We start from the raw sequence: 21821 nt of genomic DNA on the forward strand, positions 1-21821 counted from the left end.
AGTTTGCAAAGTAGGCCAGAGGTGGTTCAACAGCAGCAGAACTTTAGTGTCAAGTGGTAAAGGATATTAAGTCAGGTTAGAGGAACAGTAGTTACTGATAGGAGAGGAGGAACTGGGCTTAGAGTGAGAGGCTAAGGGATCTTCTCAGAGAGAGAGAGAGAGAGAGAACTGCTGGACAGAGTAGAAGAGTTAGAGTTGAGGAACATTAGAGTAGAGAAGAGTTAGAGTTGAGGAGTTAGAGTTGAGTTGAGTATTTTCCGTCGGAAAGGTTTCCGAAGTGGGAAGGCTGGAAGTTGTACTACCTTGACATTGCAGACGTGTTACAAATGAGTGAGGATCTAGCTATTTCGTCAATGCTTGGTCTATTGAGAGGGTGGGCGCTGCAAGCGGTTTCGGTTTTGCCATTCAGATTCTGGTTGTCGGAAACTGGTGAAGTGGTAATGTCGTTAGGACAATACTTTGACATCATTGAGGAGAGGCTATCTATAAGTAAGGAACACAATTGTAATCGTACGCATAGTAGCAGAAGTAGGGGAAGAAAAGTAACTGAAGAAGAAGCGGAAAGTGAGAAAAGTCAAGCAGAGGGCAGGATAAAATACTCCTTAAACGAAAACTCAGATGAAAATTCTGAGCTAAATGGAGTTTGTTCGGATTTAGTGGGAACAGGATGTAGTAGCCAAGATGGAGCAATGAGGAAGTTCCAGAAGGTGATGGATTTGCTACAATTGAGTGAGGAGCAAGCAGAACAATTAGGTCTGAGTATGTTGGGAGAAGTAAACGGAGAAGAGCAAGTAGGTATTAAGTATCGGTACGATCAAAGAACCGGACAGCAAATAATTGTGATCCCTAGTGAATGGCTTGAAACAAATGTTGCTTCCACAGATTTCAAAAAAAGTGTCAATTGAAAGTTTTGATGAAGAAGCACGTCGAGGAAATGAAGTTGAAGAATGCAAAAAGTTCGATGCAGGAAAAGGATGGGAGGATAGAGATTTAGAGTCACGAGTTGAAAGGCAAGAAGAAGAAAGGAAGCGCCGTGAGACGCTGATCCACGTTGATATAGAGAGCAAAGAACAGAGAAGACTACAGGAGGAGAATAGTGAAAAATTCTTGTCAAAATTGGAGAAAGTAGTCACACCTGAGGGATTCGAGTACAATGTAGACCGTTCATCAGCGAACGATCAAGGAGATGACTGTTTCTTCATGAGTGATTTGTATTATGAGGGTAGTGAGGACGAGGAAACTGAGCTTCCTCCTGAGTTCTTTGGCTGTACTCAAGAGACAATCCTTGAGGATGTACATCTCATGGCACCTGAGTTTTTGTCTCTAGTAGGAGGCAGTGAAGTTGATGTGAAAGAAATAGAGTCCATTCATAGAATTTTTGCAGAATGTCTAGCTGAGGACAATCTTAGAGCTAATTTGATTGAAAAGATTGGGGGTGTTATTGAAGAATTCCCATGTATAGCTGAGAAACGGGGTTGTGTATCTAGTAGTGTTGAAGAGGAGTCTTTTCGAAACAAAAATCAGAGAGAAAATTAATGGTTCTGTTTACCCCGCGAGCGTTAGTTCTGGACACTGGCGATGTACAGACTTACAAACAAATAGGGTTGGAGAAATTTTTAGACAGTTTGAGCGGAGTAACAACCCGTGTGACTTAAAAGGGGAATGGCCAAAGCTGTGTGCAGCTGTTAATCCGCAAGGGGATGCAGTGGTTCAGGAGTTTCAGGCTGAGTTAGAAACTAGATCATGGGCAGTTGTGGACTTCGAAAAAGATAGGAGCGTAGTCCAGAGTCCCAAACGTTCCTCTGCGTATTGGTGGAAGTATGCAGGGATGTGAATATGTGCTAAAACAGTCAAGCAGTTTGGAATGTAGCAATCAGAGGCTTCGCTTAAGATTGAGGATTGAAGCGGGTCACGGAGTGGTTTTAGCAACCAAGAAAACCCATCTGCTAAAGATGTCCTCAGGAAGAGAAACATGTTTGACTTTCGGTAAACGGCGAAGTGTGAGTTTTGGTGGAAGGTATACAAAAAGGTACTTGAGGAAGTTTGAGAAGTTGAATGAAAGAAGTAGAAAGCAGGTTGAACTAGGCAAAGGCAATGAATTCTCCAGTGCTGACGAATCGATCGACGCTACATATGTAGAGGAGGCTCAACCAGATCTGCCAACCGATGCGTTGTGTGTGATCACATACGAAGAGTTAGACTTTCGGTCTACTCTTGACAGTGAAGCTGAAAACTCCTTGGGACAACTGGAAACTATTAATGGCGTGACCTCAGATAAATTGGAGGACAGATATGTGGACCCCCAATTGAACGCAGAAGTCGAGGGAACAGAGGAATTACAGAGAATTAATGAGGGAGATGTAAGGAACAGCAATGTGTGAATGGTTGAAAGAGACTCTAATGAACGGTGGTTTCCAATGGGAGTGGCAATTAGCTATGTTAGTCAGGGCCAAGGCCGTCGAAAAGGGTGTTATCCTTTTTCTTTGGGGTATTCAAACGACTTTGGAAGCAGAAGCGGGGAGGTTGATTCAATGCCTATTGCGGGGTACCCACAAGTTGATAGCACAAGTGATGTATTGTACAGCAGAAGACGGGAGCCTCAGTCAGTAGTCAATTTGCATTATGAGAAGATGAGATCGATAGGCGATGTCCACAGCAGAAGGGAGGAGTTCTGTCAGAGAGGATTCTGTTTCAACGGTTGTCGAGACTCGTTGTCACGAGGGACAATGTGGCCTCAGACAAGTCGGAAGGACAGACGGAGCAGGTTGAAGCTGATGAGGAGATGGTGCTGGAGGAGGAGACACCAGATGTGAGGTGTTGGTCCAGTGAGGAGATGGGCGGACATCCTTTCAAGCATCGAAGGAAGAAAGAATTTGAGGAAGTACAGTCTGTTTCTTAGTCTTCAGCACGAGAGCTTCGTCTTATTTTAGTATCTAATCTTGTGTTTCAAATTAGTTCCTGTGTCTAATCATTGGTCGTTAAAAACTAAAGTGAGTCCGAAAAATTGCTTAATGGTATTACGTTTGTTTATGTGGCGATATTATTGCTTGATATAGTTATCCGAACTATAACTGGTAGAGGGTACATAGAGTATCTGTGGTTAAACACAGAAACTTGATTTGTGAAAATTGTGTAGAGTAAGCTAGTTGTATATAACAAACCTCGAAGTACTTTTACATAGGTGAGTTGAACCAATTTAATTGATTTGATATTTACTAAATTGTTTGAAGGAGAATTTTTGGTGAGCTGTCCGGTGAAATGATGAAAAGATTCGATGGTTCAACTAATCAGTTGTTTTGTAGATAAGACGTAACAGAGATTGCTATTGAAATGCCTCTTTATTGGTTGTTATATGTGTTATATCTATATACAGAGACAAGTTTTTAATTTGTATAATCCTTCTAGTAGTTTCAGCCTTAATTGTTGATTTGAATTCACATGCTGTAAATTAGATAAAAGTTTTAGATTAAAACGTTGATGTACTGATGCTTATATGTAGATAGCGATGGTTCACAATTTGATCTACTAGGCCTAGCTTAAGTGAAAATAACTGCTGTGATGTGTTGAGGATTTAGTTAAGGAAAAAGTAAGGTCTGCATGAAGCAAAATCTGCTGATAAGTGAGACTAGATGTAAGAACAAGACAACCAGATAATTTTTTTAAGATTAAGCTTGGTTAAGATTTAGGTCCAATGCCAGCTTTAGCAATTATTCGGGAGAATAATAGTGTAGAAGGGAGGAGTGTAGAATTCGGAAAATCTGATTTTCGACTTCTAGAGCGGCAATCGTACCATTGAGATGAGACAAAGTGCATAGTTTCCTTTTCATTTTCCCGACTTTAGTTCCGCAAGGTCTTAGAGAGGGATGTATAGATATAAAACGCCAAGTTTCATTACGACACTATAAATTTTGGAGAAGGGAGCTGACAAACTATTTCATAGGTATAGTCTGAAATGAGCTGGAACATGAAGATGACCGATTGATCAATTGGTAGCGTCATAAGTCTGATACTGCTTTTGTTTTAGTTTGAATAGCTTGAATAGAAGTCAGCAATGTATAAAGAAGGCGTTCAGTTCATTCAATTGTCCTTTTGAAGTCATAACAAACTGTACGTAAGAAAGGCTTAACTAAGGTGGTCCATAATGCGAAGTGAACAGATTCTTTTGTTTTGATCATTCTTGTTCGTTGTTGCTTGATAAGTTACTAAGGAGTAGAACACCAACATTATCACAACATTACCATAACACAGCTGTAGCTCAGGAGTTGACCTGTAGTGAAGTTGTGAATACAAAAACATTGTTGAGAGAGTTGAATTGACTTGATAAAACCAGAACACCGGTTTGAGCGATTGGAAACCAGAACACCGGTATGCGCGCATGAAAATCAGAACGCTTGAGAACACCAATTAACCGCATCTAGATCAAGCGGCTTAATTGAGAGCTTGTAGAGTTAGAGAACACTAGCTCTTTAGTGGTGAATTTGGTTATAGTTGTGAACCATCTTATTATAAAACTCTGGTTGATTATTGATTTGATATTGTTATCTTTTACATTTTCTGTTTATTCATTTGATATTCATTTGATTTGTTATGTCGACCATGAACTATTTTTCAAATTATGAGATTTGAAGTAAAAAAAGGATGTTTTCAGCTTTTGCCCCCCAGCTTACTGGGTGCATATTATTTGCAACCCCCAGACGCAGGTGTCATATTTTTACAATGATTTACTATGTAATTACATATGCTCTATAACTACGGGCGCAAAACATAATGGGGGCACAAACGGAATAGAGGAAACAGAACAGATACGAAAAATATAATAGCGCGTTAATCTTAAATTCGATAATCGCCAAATAGTTTTTTTACCAAATAGTTTCCGCCAAATTATACTTCAAAGCATTTATTTTAAAAATGAGGAAAACTCTATGACATATTTGTCATTTTGGAAGTATATAAGCTTCAATCTATACTGTAAAACAGGTGAAAATCATCTAGGTTGTCAAAGCAAGTCTCCAAAAGCAGAAAACTAATTTTCCTTGAGCTCAAAACTGGCAGATATATTCAGTTTTACATATTTCGTCAAAATCTGAACTTTTGCAAATATTAAGCTCGGAGTTTTCAAGCAATAGACTTGAACTATAAATATTAATAATAATTTATATTGTTCAATCATTAATGATCTCACAAAGGAAAACGATTGTCGGCTATTACCACACCTTATCCAGACGTTGACCAGCAAATTCGTTAGCGTAATGAAATGGGATTTCTAGTCCCTTAATGCGTTTTGAATTTTTTGACCATTCCGCACTCGCAACCTGAACACATTGATACATTTATCAAGGCTTTACAATTTCATCAACGGAAGCAATGACGACCATAAGTACTTTTCAATTTATGAATTTTGAAGCACAGAAAAAGAATAACGTGTCAATTTAAATTCGGTTTTTCTTTCAGAAAAGTTATCGAGAACATATAATAAGAAACAAACACAAGCTCAAAAATAAATAAGGGACTTGCGTCTGACATTAACTAAGAGGCGGGAAAAAAGAGTCGCAAACATAGGGTTGTGTCGCAAACATCGAAATAATTCACTGAGAATTAAAGATCTGACAATTCCTCCTCAACACGCAATTAGAAAACACAATTTTGCACATGCGTTGAAGTTGTTGATATATTTCAAAGTTTATATGTACATTATGTCTATTATAAAATTTCTCAACTATACCACATTTGAACAAAGAAGAGGGTAATTACAAAGACAATGAGCTGCATCATTTTCACTGCAATGGCAACTATCGCAGGCTTCACATCGGTTCTCACAAAGGTGATGATCATCTGCAGCTGTTTAACGACAGTAGGGCTTGCACAGCAGCCTACCCGCCCTTCAGCTGCGGTTAGCAAACCAACCGATACGACAGTTACGGAACATGTATCATTTTGTTGTATGTAATTTTGAGATAATAGAGCGCGGTGCGGGGCAGTGGTACAAAGAGGATCTGTTCGGACCAATAATTTTTTAAATTTTTTTTTTCGTTTGTGGCAGTCAGCAAATCTGATAGTAAAATGGTTCCCAAATTACATGAACTTATTGAATTGTTGCGTCTTTTCTGTGTCCCCCACAAGGTTATGCACCCAACCCCCCCCCCTCCCCGTTACACAGCACGTGCCAGTGGATAGCAATGCTGCAGATGAAAATCCATAATGCGTATTCTCCGCCAATCGCAGACTGAGCAGACACGATTCTCGGATCAATTCTGTTTCACACCCCCCCCCATTGTTCTTTATTACCCCCAGTTAAAATTTATATACTGTTATATAGCACGTTACTATGTAAGAAAATAGCACGTACGCCTGGGGTCATAAAAGATTTATGCTCACTAAGCTGGGGGGGGGGGGGGGGGCAGAAACAGAATAGATCCCGATTCTTTTTTTGAATAAAGCATGCTGCACCATTTTGGTCAGTCTTCAGATACTTGTACACTATGTGTATATCTTTGATTCCGGCGTATTTTATAAAATCGTCGGATAACGGGCGTCTACCGGTAACAATTTTATAATGAAAAAAATATAGCCTCCTCCCTCCCCCAAAATAAAACATTTCGCATAAATCAAATTCAATATTTTTGGTTACAGTTGTTGGTTAGAAATTTTTGTATCGTTCTATTTTGAAATGCTGGAATTTTCCAATCGCCGTCATTGTTTCAGGGAATGGACAATCTTGCTCCGCAAAATATGTCTTCTGAAAAAGAACTGGGTCATTCCCATTATAGCTCCCCCCATGAAATTATAGCCCCACCCATTATGGTATAATTACCATGATTGGGGGGCTATAGGTTATCTGACTACTAAGCTGGGGGGGGGCTATAATGGGAAAGACCCAAAGAACTCTGCAAGATATGAATCTATTATATCCCTATTACTCCCATGCATTTTGTTGTCTTTATTTTTCATCCCTCCACATAGATTCCAAGCTGTTAGTGTGTAGACCGCAGTTGCATCCGCAATGTTTCACTTTTCATGGCTCTAAGATAGATGCTTGTCGAGGACTTTATATGCAGACGTTAAATTCGAAACTTGTGGTTGAACCTGGCTCTACAAATTTTTCAATGCACATGATAAACGTAGCAGAGTTTCAATTTTCAACTTTCACCATGAAAGCTTCCTTTGCTTCCATTTGTACCTCATTACACCCATATTTGTAGGTATTGTCAACCCATGTTATCTTATCGTTTGGAGAAGAACTCTTGTATTCTTTGACACTCCCAGTTGGTTTTTGCCATAGTATATAGTGGCAACATCAGTGCTCCATGCGTATATGAACATACGGATTTTATCAATTCCCATTCCAGATCCAGAACGCCAAACTTTTGTTCTAAGGGTATGATCCACTAGGCACCCCCTTATTTTGCATCGCCATCTTCCCCTCTGAGAAAGTTGGTCGTCAGCGGTTCTCAGCAGCATCCCATGACCGTCTTTTCTGTGTCCCCCACAAGGTTATGCACCCAACCCCCCCCCCCCCTCCCCGTTACACAGCACGTGCCAGTGGATAGCAATGCTGCAGATGAAAATCCATAATGCGTATTCTCCGCCAATCGCAGACTGAGCAGACACGATTCTCGGATCAATTCTGTTTCACACCCCCCCCCATTGTTCTTTATTACCCCCAGTTAAAATTTATATACTGTTATATAGCACGTTACTATGTAAGAAAATAGCACGTACGCCTGGGGTCATAAAAGATTTATGCTCACTAAGCTGGGGGGGGGCAGAAACAGAATAGATCCCGATTCTTTTTTTGAATAAAGCATGCTGCACCATTTTGGTCAGTCTTCAGATACTTGTACACTATGTGTATATCTTTGATTCCGGCGTATTTTATAAAATCGTCGGATAACGGGCGTCTACCGGTAACAATTTTATAATGAAAAAATATAGCCTCCTCCCTCCCCCAAAATAAAACATTTCGCATAAATCAAATTCAATATTTTTGGTTACAGCTGTTGGTTAGAAATTTTTGTATCGTTCTATTTTGAAATGCTGGAATTTTCCAATCGCCGTCATTGTTTCAGGGAATGGACAAGCTTGCTCCGCAAAATATGTCTTCTGAAAAAGAACTGGGTCATTCCCATTATAGCTCCCCCCATGAAATTATAGCCCCACCCATTATGGTATAATTACCATGATTGGGGGGCTATAGGTTATCTGACTACTAAGCTGGGGGGGGGGGGGGCTATAATGGGAAAAACCCAAAGAACTCTGCAAGATATGAATCTATTATATCCCTATTACTCCCATGCATTTTGTTGTCTTTATTTTTCATCCCTCCACATAGATTCCAAGCTGTTAGTGTGTAGACCGCAGTTGCATCCGCAATGTTTCACTTTTCATGGCTCTAAGATAGATGCTTGTCGAGGACTTTATATGCAGACGTTAAATTCGAAACTTGTGGTTGAACCTGGCTCTACAAATTTTTCAATGCACATGATAAACGTAGCAGAGTTTCAATTTTCAACTTTCACCATGAAAGCTTCCTTTGCTTCCATTTGTACCTCATTACACCCATATTTGTAGGTATTGTCAACCCATGTTATCTTATCGTTTGGAGAAGAACTCTTGTATTCTTTGACACTCCCAGTTGGTTTTTGCCATAGTATATAGTGGCAACATCAGTGCTCCATGCGTATATGAACATACGGATTTTATCAATTCCCATTCCAGATCCAGAACGCCAAACTTTTGTTCTAAGGGTATGATCCACTAGGCACCCCCTTATTTTGCATCGCCATCTTCCCCTCCGAGAAAGTTGGTCGTCAGCGGTTCTCAGCAGCATCCCATGACCGTTTGGGCAATGCTTCAATTGGGAAAATGTATCATACTCTTGGAATATTGCTTTTGTTTCCCATTTACGTTTGCAAGTATCTACGGTTTTCATCAAGTTCATAAGAGCCCTTTTGGGGTCTTTCCTATTATAGCCCCCCATGATATTATAGCCCCCTTTATGGTACAAAAACCTTGTTTTGGGGGGCTGTAGGTTATTTGACTACTAAGCTGGGCGCTATAATGAGAAGGATCCTTATTTTGAAAGGAAACTGTGTAACAAAAACTGAAACGCGGTTAATACAGCGTTCCACAGCATAATACGTTTGATGGAAGCTCGTTCCGCAAAAAAATTGCGCAGACTTATTGCAGTATAATCCCTAATTTTAGTAATCTTGATACATTAAACCGCAAAGTTGAGCGGCAAAAGAACTAAAGGTATGAAATCTTTGTGAATTGCCCTTACAGCCGAACGTAAGTACTTTTCACATTTTTTGGATCCTATTTTGCAATTTAAAGCTATTAATTGCTTTGCGGAAACCACTTTCAGAAAATTTAGGCGATTTCCGCATTGAAAAGAAATTGGCACCAGAAACCGCCAGCCAATTTCTTTTTGAGAATATTTTTTGGCACCGATAGAGGCTCGTATTTCGCTGTAATTAGCCTTAGCTCTATAGTCCTTAAGGCTAAAATATGAGCCGAAATAGGGTCTGCCTTAGTAAATCACTGTGTTAAAAATGCACTTCCGCGTGTTCATTGTGGGTAAAAATATTATGCAACCACTAAGCTGGGGGGGATCAAAAATATCCGAGAAATCTTGTACATTCTTTATAGATTATTCAATTATTTACAAAACCTACCAAAAGCAGTTTACGGGACAAAATGAGGTCAGCATAAAGGGTTTAATACCTGTTTGGGCAATAAAAGCTGTCAAATTGTCTCTAGGATGTCATATGCAAATTTCCATCAAGAAATGCATAAAAGGAATGCGGTTTCGCTGGAGACGCTTTTATTATATCTAAATACAAAAAAAAACAAACACTTAACCAAATTTCAAATCTTATTATACGGAAATGAAGCTATCAATATTATCAATCGATCGCCATGGTTGATCAAATCATAATACGTAATCTGTCATCAATAGCTCTAGAAACGAGAACAGATATTTTCACCCTTGTGTTGTCACCTCATAAAATACCCGAGTTCGGGTCCCGCTAGTATCTACTGGTGGTCACTGTAACTTCAGCTAAAAACGAATGCCACTAGTGTTAGGCTAAAATTTTACTTAAGAAATTATCCAAATTTTTGCACTGTGTCCTGCTTTTCGAGTTTCTGATACAGATACAGGCTACAGATACTGTAAACTTCATATAATTCTGTGTAAAATGATATTTCTAGCTATAATGATGGTCACTCCGGCCTTTCACGAACAATTTGTTGGGAATTATCGAGAAAAAGTTGTTTTGGAGAGTTGGTGGGTACGCTTGTTTTCAGGAATATTGAATTAATTCAGTCTGGAGATGAAGATTATAGCCAATTAATTTCAGAATGTCGTTAATGAGTAACATGGCTTACCGGAGAACGCTAAGATTAACTGGGAATCATCTTGCATTAACTGCAGTAAGTTTTAACGATGATTTCAGGTGAAAAAAGGCGATGAAGCTCGTGAGCAGTGTAAAAAATGGTCCAGCAGGTGAATGCTCGTTTGTTTTGATTTCATACCTACTTAACAGATCATAGTATATATGGTTTTAAAGCTTATTTCAAGGCGAATCTTATGAGCTGTATTCCGTTCCCTTCTGCTCATTATTTTAATAGGTTATAGTTTCTCTCAGGTTGTGTTCATGTGTGTTTATTATATATTGGGTGTCAAAGGGTTTGTGTATCTTATCTTCAGATTTCAGCAGTTTTCGTCACGGAGAGTATCGATTTTGTATTTTTAAGAACACTCTAGGCCTTGGCGTGTAAACAGTGCCCCAACTTGAGCCATGAGCATAGTTTAAATAACATTCATATTCCTTTAAAAACAATTAAGAGATGCTTTATTTGCACATGCGAGTACGAAACATTCATGTTAAAAGTACTCATGAATCTTTAGATGAACAACTATTGCCCCAATAATGTCCAACTAAAACTGTCCTACTAATGTCCCACTAGTGTACCACAGTAAATCCACTGGTGATTTTTTTATGTCCTCTATAAAAGTTTTTTAAAACACTGGTGATGCATTAATGTCTTGTAGTGGAATAATAGTGCATCACTGGTGGAAAGTAGTGGACTCCCAACCCGTCTAGAAAAATTCAAGGTTCCCATCTGATTTTACTGACTGAATTGAATAACAGATAGTCCTTGGCCAAAAAAGCATTGAAAAAACCAGGATATTGGTCACTTTGTATCGATCGAGCAGGGAAAAATGTAATGAAAAATGCCTTTTCCAGATATCTTTTCCCCCATTTTTATAATTGACAAAATACCGTGCTATTAGAAACAAGACATAATTCAAAGGCTGCCAATTGAATGGAGAGGTTTTTCTAACCTACAAGTTCCGTAATTGACGTCCGTAGGTTAATATCATATTTATCAACCAAGTTTGCGTGCGAGTCACTTTCTGAGTGCACGGAAATCTGGACATACTCACTTCTGAACGCAAGATAATCTGGTGAACGCACAAAAGCATGGTGAACGCACAAAAGCGTGGTGAATGTAGGAAATTCTATACATGAATGCTCTAATGTCTGGGCGTACCCACTTTTCAACGCGCACAAAGAGCGCGCAAAGGTTTTGAACATACGAATGTCAAACATTTTTGTCTGGTACGGTCTGGACAAAGTTATCTTCCGTCGATAATGGTCTTGCCAAGGACAGGTTGACTTTTGATCGATTTCAACGAAAAAGCCGGTAAAACGAAAACACAATTATTGTCAAAACCTGACGGAAGTAGTCGACTTCTCAAAACCTTTTATAGCAACAAACAAGCGAATTAAAATGAATCAAATTAAATTTTACTTTAATAATACACAATCAAAATAGTCCTAAGCATCCCCCCAATCCCAACACAATTCATTAACATTTTTGGCACCCAACATAACAGTTTCGAAACCACACCTAAAGCTAAGTATTGTTTTAAAAAAACCATACATTTTCCAATGAGCTAAGCCGATGTGCACCATGATTTTTTTCAATGTTTCAGAATATCCAAATATCAGAAATTAGACTTGTTGAAAAACAATCATACTATGGTGGGGTAACTACACAAAAAGAAAAAGAAAAAGATTGCAACATTCAGAATTTTAACGATATTTAATTTCGCTTATTGCTTTTCGGTTCTTCTGGGGTTTTAACCACCCCGAGGACCCCCTTCTGGTTGGTTGTTTCCCCAACCCCCCACTTGCTTTTCGGTTCTTCTGGGGTTTTACCCACCCCGAGGACCCCCTTCTGGTTGGTCACTTCCCCAACCCCCCCATTTTCTTTTCGGTTCTTCTGGGTTTTTACCCACCCCGAGGACCCCCTTCTGGTTGGTCGTTTCCCCAACCCCCCACTTGCTTTTTGGGTTCTTCAGGGGTTTTACCCACCCCGATGACCCCCTTCTGTTTGGTCGCTTCCCCAACCTCCCACTTGCTTTTCGGTTCTTCATGGGTTTTACCCACCCCGAGGACCCCCTTCAGTTTGGTCGTTTCCCCAAACCCCGACTTGCTTTTCGGATCTTCTGGGGTTTTACCCACCCCGATGACCCCCTTCTGGTTGGTCGCTTCCCCAACCTCCCACTTGCTTTTCGGTTCTTCTGGGGTTTTACCCACCCCGAGGACCCCCTTCAGTTTGGTCGTTTTCCCAACCCCCGATTTGCTTTTCGGATCTTCTGGGGTTTTACCCACCCCGAGGACCCCCTTCTGGTTGGTCGCTTCCCCAACCTCCAACTTGCTTTTCGGTTCTTCTGGGGTTTTACCCACCCCGAGGACCCCCTTCAGTTTGGTCGTTTCCCCAACCCCCGACTTGTTTTTCGGATCTTCTGGGGTTTTACCCACCCCGAGGACCCCCTTCTGGTTGGTCGCTTCCCAGACCTCCCACTTGCTTTTCGGTTCTTCTGGGGTTTTACCCAACCCGAGGACCCCCTTCTGGTTGGTCGTTTCCCCAAACCCCCACTTGCTTTTCGGTTCTTCTGTGTTTTTGACCACCCCGAAGACCCCCTTCTGGTTAGTCGCTTCCCCAACCTCCCACTTGCTTTTCGGTTCTTCTGGGGTTTTACCCACCCCGAGTACCCCCTTCTGGTTGATCGTTTCACCAACCCAACGCCTTCTTTCCAGATCCTCTAGAGTTTTACCCGAACAGAGGTCCCTTTCTGGTAGGCCCTAATGATAGTATCTGTCGTTCGGTAGGTAGAGGTAGGTTCAGGTATTTGGTAGGTATCGGCTTTTGGTAGGAATTGGCTTTGGTAGATATATGTAGGTTCCGTCTTTTGGTAGGTATTGTTAGGTTCCGGTAATTGGTAGGTAATGGTTTTGTAGGTATTGGTAGGTTCCAGTATTTAGTAGGTATTGGTTTTGGTAGTTATTGGTAGTTTTTGGACTTTGGTAGGTATTGTTAGGTTCCGGTATTTGGTAAGTAATGGTTTTGTAGGTAGTGGTAGGTTACGGCTTTTGGTAGGTATTGCTATTTTGTAGGTATTGGTTGGCTCTAACACTTGTTAGGCATTGATTTTCATAGGTATTGTTAGCTGCTTGTTGTAACCACTGTAACCACCAAAACATTTCTGACTCTACTCGGTTTGTCTACACAACTCTGAATTCTCATTAATGGTTGAGACGCGGTCAACCTCAAACAATACAGTGCCCAAAATGAGTACTAATTCATCCGACTTCCCAGATGAAACAATGTTAACTCAACAATCCATTGGTACCTCAACAGCAATCAAGTCAAATGAACAGAAACGATTAGAAACGTCAAAACTAATGATTGAAAATGACATAAAGCTTCATATTGACTACATGCTTTCTGAAATTGAAGCTTCGGACGATATGGAAAGTTTAAACGAAATGAAAGAAGACATAAGAGCAATGCAACAGAAATTTGAGCCCATAATTTTTGAACTGCTAATTTTCGTTGAACTTGATGAACAAGATCAGATGTCCGGAGACTTCAGTCGGCTAAAAACAGACTTAAAAAGGACTTTCACGTTGTTAAGAAAACAAGTTAAAGAGGTAAACACAAGAAAGAAATGACTGCTTCAGAACCAGACTCCAAGAAAACCATCGTCCATGATGACAATATAATGCCACATCAACAACAACAGCCTCGCCTCAATTTTGTTTTCGACGACTCCCTTACTGAACAAACTCATTCAATTAATTCCGCTTCAGCGCCCGCTGGAAGCTCTTTTGTCGTTAGTTCAAGTTGTTCTGCACCCGGTGGTTCAACTTACAATGGCCACACAACGTCTTCCCTTTTGAGATAGTCAACTGCTCCCTGCAGCACATCTCAACCATCTTTCGTGAGTGTTTCAGTCTGATATCCGTCAACAACTGTCACATCTCTCTGTCAAAACTACCCTAATCCATCCAATCCATCAACTTTCAGTAGTTTCGCACAACTTATTCTTCCAAAAATGCCACAATTTTCTGGACAATCAGTATCGATGTCCACGTGTTTCCAGAAATCTGTACCAAAATTAAATGCAGATCATTTCAATGGTGATCTTTTGAGTTGGATGAATTGGTTCAGCACATTTCAAGCTACTATTGACCGAGCTCCAATGACATCACCCGAAAAAATGATTCATTTACAGTCGCTTTTAACCGGCGAGGCCAAGGCCCTTGTGAACGGTTATGGTTGCAACGGTGACCTATACGCTTCAGCAATAAATCGCCTCCAAGAGCATTTTGGTAACCAAAACGATTAGTAAACGCATTTCTCGAAAAACTATCAAGTTTCAAAGCCCCAAACCTAGCTCACCCAGAAAGCTACACACAGTTCTCTTCTTTCCTTTTAACAATGGTGGACACCTTCTCCCAACTAGGTTTCATTCACGATCTACATTCAACAACTAACTTGAACGTTGCACTCGCAAAGCTTCCCAACCCTCTACGGCTCGAGTGGAACAAATTTGTTTTGGAGAAAACTATCAACAACCGTCTCTCCAAACACTATCTGAGTGGCTTCTCAACTTCTCTAAGGCATGTAATGATTTGAACTCGATAAATCACGTTACGCAAAACAACTTCAAAACACCTGGGAAACCAACTTTTCTTAGCGGATATAATAACGCTACCAATGACAAGAAAAATAGTTACCAGAGGCAATTTCGAAACAACGTAAGTGATTACTTGCAGTCTGAAAACAAACAGACAGCAATCAAGCCATGCCCCAGCAAAGAAAATTGTCAATTCTTGTAAAAATGCACGCATATCCAGTCTCTTCCACCGAGCATTCGAAGAGACCACAGAAGAAAACTTAAGTTGTGTTTTAACTGTTTTGGAAGTCACCACGTCGACAAGTGCCCCTCAAAAAACGTCTGCCGTAATAACAATTGTGGAAAAAAGCACCACACTCTGCTTCAAGATAGTTTCGATATAAATCCTGGCTCTAAGAAAACTAACGTTAAAGCAGTCCATTTACAAGGAACAGGTCAGGTCGCCGTAGTTCCTGTGCAACTGAAAAATGGTGAGAAGACCTTAAATACTTATGTTTATTTAGACAATGGTAGCTGTCAGAGCTTATTGCTTAAGTCAGCAGCCTCAGAGCTAAACATTGACATGAATTTTGTTGGAAAAATGCCAATCAGTGGATACCACATGATAAAAGAAATTGACTGCGCTCCTGTAAAAGTTTACATTAAGCCACTGCAGTCTGATCAGCAATCCTTCCTTCTAACTGACGTAATTGCTGTCCCCAATTTGAATATGTCCCCTGTCGATACAGAAAAATTGAACCAACTCTGTGCATCATTCGAACACCTCAGTCATATCAGTTTTTCTGAGATTGGGAATAACTCTGTCTCAATAATCCTTGGAATAGATAATCTTGATATCATTCACTACAAGCAAATAGTGAAAAGACCCAAGAATGCTCCTTGGGGAGTAGAGAACCAGCTAGGCTGGACATGTGCAGGAAAGACAGATTTGGCACGAGACAAAACATACCCCGTACAATTCACTCAATTGAATAGCCACCCTAATATGGATGAACAAATGTTCAAAATGGTATCAGATTGGATGACAATTGAAAATTTAGGCATAGCGTCACACAAAAAGGCAATGTCCAAAAATGATAAAAGAGCGCTTCAAATGCTGGAGAACACAACACAACTCATTGACGGACACTATCAAATTGGTCTCCTCGGGAAGGAAAATGCAAAACTTCCCAACAACAGATGGCTCGCTGGGAACAAACTTTACCAATTGAACGACAAACTATCAAAAACCCACAGCTCAAACAAATGTACGAAGAAACGCTTGAGAAGGATCTGCTAAACGGATATGTCGCTAAAGTTTATTCGGATACCGAGGACTCGGATTCAATTGCTTCTTTCCTACCTCACCATCCAGTAACCAACGAGAACAAGCCCGGTAAAATGCGGCGCGTAGCCAATGCGTCAAGTGTTTTTCAAGGTCAGTCCTTGAATTCGAACTTACTGAAAGGATCAGATCGGCTTAGTAACCTTGCCGGCGTTATTCTGCGATTCAGAGAGGACAACATTGCATTATCCGCAGACATTGAACAGATATTCATGCAGGTCAAATTAACTCCTGAATGTCAAAAATTTCTGCGTTTTCTCTGGATTAATGATTGTCGCGTTGATACATACGAGTACACAAGCCATGTTTTTGGCGCTACGGACTCGCCTTGCATTGCATCATATACACTGAGAAAATCAGCTCGTGACAGTTGTGAACAGTTTCCAGATGTCATAGAATACATTGAACGCAACGTCTACATGGACAACCTCTATGTTGCTACTGACTCAGTAGAAAGGGCACAAAGAATACTACGTGAAATGAGAGCAACCTTATCAAGAGGAGGTTTCAACTTCACCAAATGGAATTCTAACAGTTCTGAGTTCCTTGCAACTCTAGAGCCTGGCATGAGATTGGACCCATCAAAAGTTCAACCTCAAAATCAGAAGGCACTTGGATTACCATGGAACCCAATAACTGATTGCTATATGATTGAAACTAAGCTCTTCCGAAAAATCAATTTCAATGAGGCTATAACTCGGAGAAAACTACTGAGATTTGTAGCGTCTCTATTTGATCCACTTGGCTTTATTGCTCCTTTAACTATTCGACTGCGGAAAGTTTTACAGGCTGCTTGGAATCAAGGACCGAAATGGGATAAGCCACTTCTTGTTCAAAATTTTCCAGATTTTGTCACGTTAAGGGATAAAATCTCCAACTTTAAGGACCTACAAATACCCAGAAACTACTTTCTAGACAGGCCTATCCGGTCAGTTCAACTTCATACGTTTACTGATGCTTCCCAGTTTGCTGTGTCAGCCGTCTGTTATATCAGGGTTGAGTACTCCGATCAGTCAATTGCCGTTAGATTCGTTATAGGAAAACTCGTGTAGCCCCGCTGAAAAAGATGACCATTCCAAATTTAGATTTACAAGCAGCTGTGTACGGTGCCCAACTTGCACAATTTGTTAAGGAAGAACAAGATATAGATTTCGCCGAAAGCATATTTTGGTCTGACAGCACAACTGTTCTCTACTGGTTGCGAACACCTGAAATGCGACACAGAATTTTGATTGCTAATCGCTTGGCCAAAATTTTGGATGTCTCATCTGCTTCTGATTGGAGGTACATTCCATCGGCAGCGAACCCAGCTGATGACGGAACTCGAGGTTATAGTGTTTACCAAAAGATATCGGAATCTCGCTGGATTTCAGGACCGTCGTTTTTGAGTAAACATAGATCAGACTGGCCCAAACAAGAGATTCTGCAATCGCAATATGTGAAGATAGTATCGTTCCCTTCCTCAGTACCTGTAACAGAAACTGTTGTCGATTTGAAGAGATTCAGCAGTTGGAATAAATTAATACGAGTAATCGCCTTTTGTTTCTTCTTTGCCGATAAGTGCAAGAAGCGTAGTAAAAACATTCATTTAGGCCACTACGCTAAAGCGTATCTGCATATCATTCAAACAACCCAGAAACAAGATTTCAAGACAGAAATCTTTGCTTTGAAGTAAGGTGATGATATATTCAGCTCTAGCAGACTCAAAATCCTATCCCCGTTCATAGACAAAAACAACCAACTTCGAGCAAGAGGCCGCTTGTCAAAAGCAAGCGTTTTGATGACTTCTCGTTACCCCTTGATACTCGACGGTAATAACACTTCCACTAGACTGTTGATACAGCATACACATGAACTTAACTGCCACTGCGTCCCGAAAAAAGTAGGAGTATTCTAATGGAGTATTACTGGATACTTCGATGTCGAGCGGTAGTAAAACAAACCATTAGACACTGTCTTCCTTGTCGCCGAATGATCAAAGACATTAGCATTCCTAAAATGGCAGATTTGCCTCAGGAAAGGTTGCCTAAAAACAATCAATTCGTCTTCGAAACAACTGGACTTGATTTTATTGCACCGTTTCCTGTTAAGAACAATGGCAAGCTGTCTAGTCATTACGTACTACTATTTACATGTCTAGTTGTCAGAGCAGTCCATCTCGAGGTTTCAAATGACCTTAGCACCGACTCAACAATTAATTGCATAAAACGTTTTGTCAGCCGGAGAGGAAAACCCAACAAATTCATTTCAGACTGGGAAAAATCATTTGTTGGTTCGAACAACAGCCTCCAGTCCAGCATCGCCGACCTAAAAGCGTCAAAATCATTTGCGGCAAAATTGCACTTTATGAATGTCAAAATTGTATGGAAATTCAACCCTCCAGCGGCCCCGCATTTCGGCGGAATCCGGGTGCGATAAGTGCAGATTTTCAAATTGTCTCTCTATAAGGTCATTGGGTCACGAATCCTCACCGATGAAATATTTTGCACAGTTACGTGTGAGATAGAAGCAAATACGAACTCTAGGCCCCTAACAAACGTTCCAAGTGATATAAATGATCCTTTACCTCTTACGCCAAACCACTTTCTTCTAGGTAGGTCGTCAGTCAAATTGCCTCCTGGCGTTTTTATTGGAGACGAAAAGAACATTTCAAAAGCTTGGCGTACATCGCAACAAATAGCTGCTCACTTCTGGAATCGATTTCTGTGAGAGTTCCTTCCAGGCCAACAAATTCGTTCCAAAGGAACAAAAGTTCAAAGAATCTGAAAGTGGACGACTTAGTATGGATCCTTGAGGACTTCACCCCCCGAGGCCTTTGGCCTGTTGCCCGAGTAACGCAAGTTTTTCCTGGAGAGGATGGGATCATTCGATCAGTCAAACTGAAAACCCCGAGCGGTGAGAGCATTAGGCCCGTCGTAAATTTAAGCAAATTGTTTCCTGATTAAATTTCGAATCCATAAGTTCTACTATGAAAAGTGCAGAGTTAACGGATTGTGTTTATTGGATCCCAAATTTACCAATACATCGACACCATAACTTATTATTCCCTTTGCACCAATTCAATAATTTCATGGTGAAACCGTCATTGTAGCAATTGCATGCAATATTTTGGTCTCGTTCATAAGTGTTACCTTGTTTTATTCCCCATCACTTTGGACTACATTCGCGATTACTTTGATTATATTGAAATAACGCTTTCCAGTTGCCAATGATTGTGTTATATGGCGAATTCTTATCGATCGCGCTCGTGTTAACTTTTTAGTGACATTAATTCTAAGAGGTTCGTCTCAAACCCCCTGGCTCTCATTTGACAATTTTTTGACAATATTTCGTTTGGTAATTCCGTTATTAATTTAGGTGAATTGCTTTTACGAACCACCCAATTAGGTTTGTACCCTTGTAATTCCATTACCCTTATTTTGAATTTATTTCATTATTCAGCTGGATGGATGATTCAACACTTACTCCAACAGTATTATTCATTTTGCAATCCTGCAAATGGGGCCGGCGATGCCAAGGACAGGTTGACTTTTGATCGATTTCAACGAAAAAGCCGGCAAAACGAAAACACATTTATTGTCAAAACCTGACGGAAGTAGTCGACTTCTCAAAACCTTTCATAGCAACAAACAAGCGAAACAAAACGAATCAAATTTAATTTCACTTTAATAAGATACAATCAAAATAGTCCTAAGCATCCCCCCAATCCCAACACAATTCATTAACAGGTTTGGAAATTTGGTTTGACACCGCAGCCTGGGTATTTTTCTTTTCACGTATAGTTAAGATCATATAAAATTGTACCAATCTCAGATAGTAAGTTTATAGTTAAACTGACCAGAAAAAGAGAAAATAATCTAAAAACAATCCTAAAATTGAATGGGGCTGTAGATTAGAAACTAAACTTTAGATATAGCTAAGAATTTAAATTTTATCAATTGCGATGATATTGATGTGCTTTTTGCAATGTGGTTTTATTCGCGACGTTCTGTGAAAACACAAATGAAAAGCGAGTTGTTGTTTTAGCATGAGTTTGACGTTATAGCTCATTTTGAACAACTGAGTATAAAAACTGTTGATACAAAATTATACAAAATGTACACAAAAGGAACACATTTATTTAACCATAAATATACTTATTCAAATCTAACCAAACTCGAATCTCAGAAATATTCCAAATTTTTTGGCTTAAAATTCACGGAAATGGTCGGCATCATTTTTTAAAATGTGTTTGACAATTAGACACGTTCCGTGGGAGTTGCAGCAACCACACTTTGAACAAATCAAAAGCTTTTCATTACACCTTTAGATGCCAATTACTTCAGGAGAGAGGACACTTTGCCTCATTGAATGTTCCCGCAATTACATAAAATAAAGGTTATAATGAATGTTAATTGAATAATATGCTATAGGTATATATTCAAATTCAATCTAATTGAGGAAAGGTTATTAACCGTTATTTACAAAAAGAATGAGCCGTTGAAAAATCATCAAACAAAAAGCTTTGGATTCGAGCGGTAGAAACGTTGACACCTGTTGTTCAGAAAGGACACCCGGTTCCCCCCGCCTCGCCTGCTGAACAAAAGAGAGCCCAGGCGGACCCCTCCAACACTCAGTACGACCAGATGCCTTTTGCCAAAATACCCTTCACTATCTACAACGAGTGGTTTATGGCCTGCAAGAAATACCTTGGACTAGGGGTCATGCTGAATGCAACGAATATTGGCAGTGTTGCCAACTGCACTTTGAGTCCCTGGTTCCATTGTGTTGAAGAGTGCAAAAAGAACATCAGTCAACAATATCCGGGAATAATACCCATCACGTGAGACTCAAATTCTTCAACTGCCACCACTCAGAATTTTGACTAATCAGCAACGCTTTAGCGCACTTTTGATAGCAAATTTGTTGAAACTGCTGACATCAAAATAAATTGAGCGTTTTCGTTCTCTATGAAATGTTCGCAGCGCGCTGAAACGTTACGAATGAGTTTTTATTCAGTAAAAAGGGGGGTTTTTCCCAATTATGGTATAATTAACATAATTGGACGGGATCGGGCTATACCCTATGTAAGCCCAGTAAGTTTGGGAGAGTCGGGGAATTTAATGGAAAACCCCAATGACCTTTTGGAATCCTAACTTCCTGTAACAAAAGCTACATACCAAAGTAGGAAACAAAAACTTTACTAAAAAAAGTCTTTTAAGAACTAATCACCTGGTATGTTTTAGAAAACGACGTCATATTGATCAGTTACAGCTCTACGTAGAAGAAGAAAACCAATCAGGTTAGGCCTTCATAAGCTTCCCTTGACGAGCAGGGATGGTTATATTACAAGATCTCGCAAGATTCTTGCAAATAACGCTTTTTTGCAAGATTCAAGATCCGGACGCTTACCTTGCAAGAAGCGTACAAGAATCTTCCAATATAGACATCCGAAAAATTTAAAGAAAAAAAAAGAATTCTAAGCCTCCGATTCTAAATTTCCGATACTTTGAGTTTTTA

At 40.0% G+C, this 21821-nt stretch overlaps 1 protein-coding gene across 2 annotated transcripts; it reads left to right on the forward strand.

Annotated features, from left to right (window-relative positions):
- Nucleotides 1-5603: 5603 nt before the first annotated feature.
- Nucleotides 5604-21616, forward strand: LOC142336922 (uncharacterized). 2 transcript variants are annotated; one of them, XM_075385906.1, is made up of 3 exons: nt 5604-5890; nt 20867-21144; nt 21548-21616. In XM_075385906.1, the coding sequence occupies exons 1-3, from the start codon at nt 5759-5761 to the stop codon at nt 21606-21608; spliced, it is 471 nt and encodes a 156-aa protein (XP_075242021.1). In that variant the 5' UTR covers nt 5604-5758; the 3' UTR covers nt 21609-21616. The 2 variants fall into 2 exon arrangements, with proteins under 2 accessions (XP_075242021.1, XP_075242022.1); XM_075385907.1 differs by lacking the exon at nt 5604-5890 and adding an exon at nt 10457-10507.
- The last annotated feature ends 205 nt before the right edge of the window (nt 21617-21821 follow it).

This window comes from Convolutriloba macropyga, chromosome 3 (genome assembly GCF_964194025.1).
Source record: "Convolutriloba macropyga chromosome 3, txConMacr16.3, whole genome shotgun sequence".
Taxonomy (NCBI): domain Eukaryota; kingdom Metazoa; phylum Xenacoelomorpha; order Acoela; family Convolutidae; genus Convolutriloba; species Convolutriloba macropyga.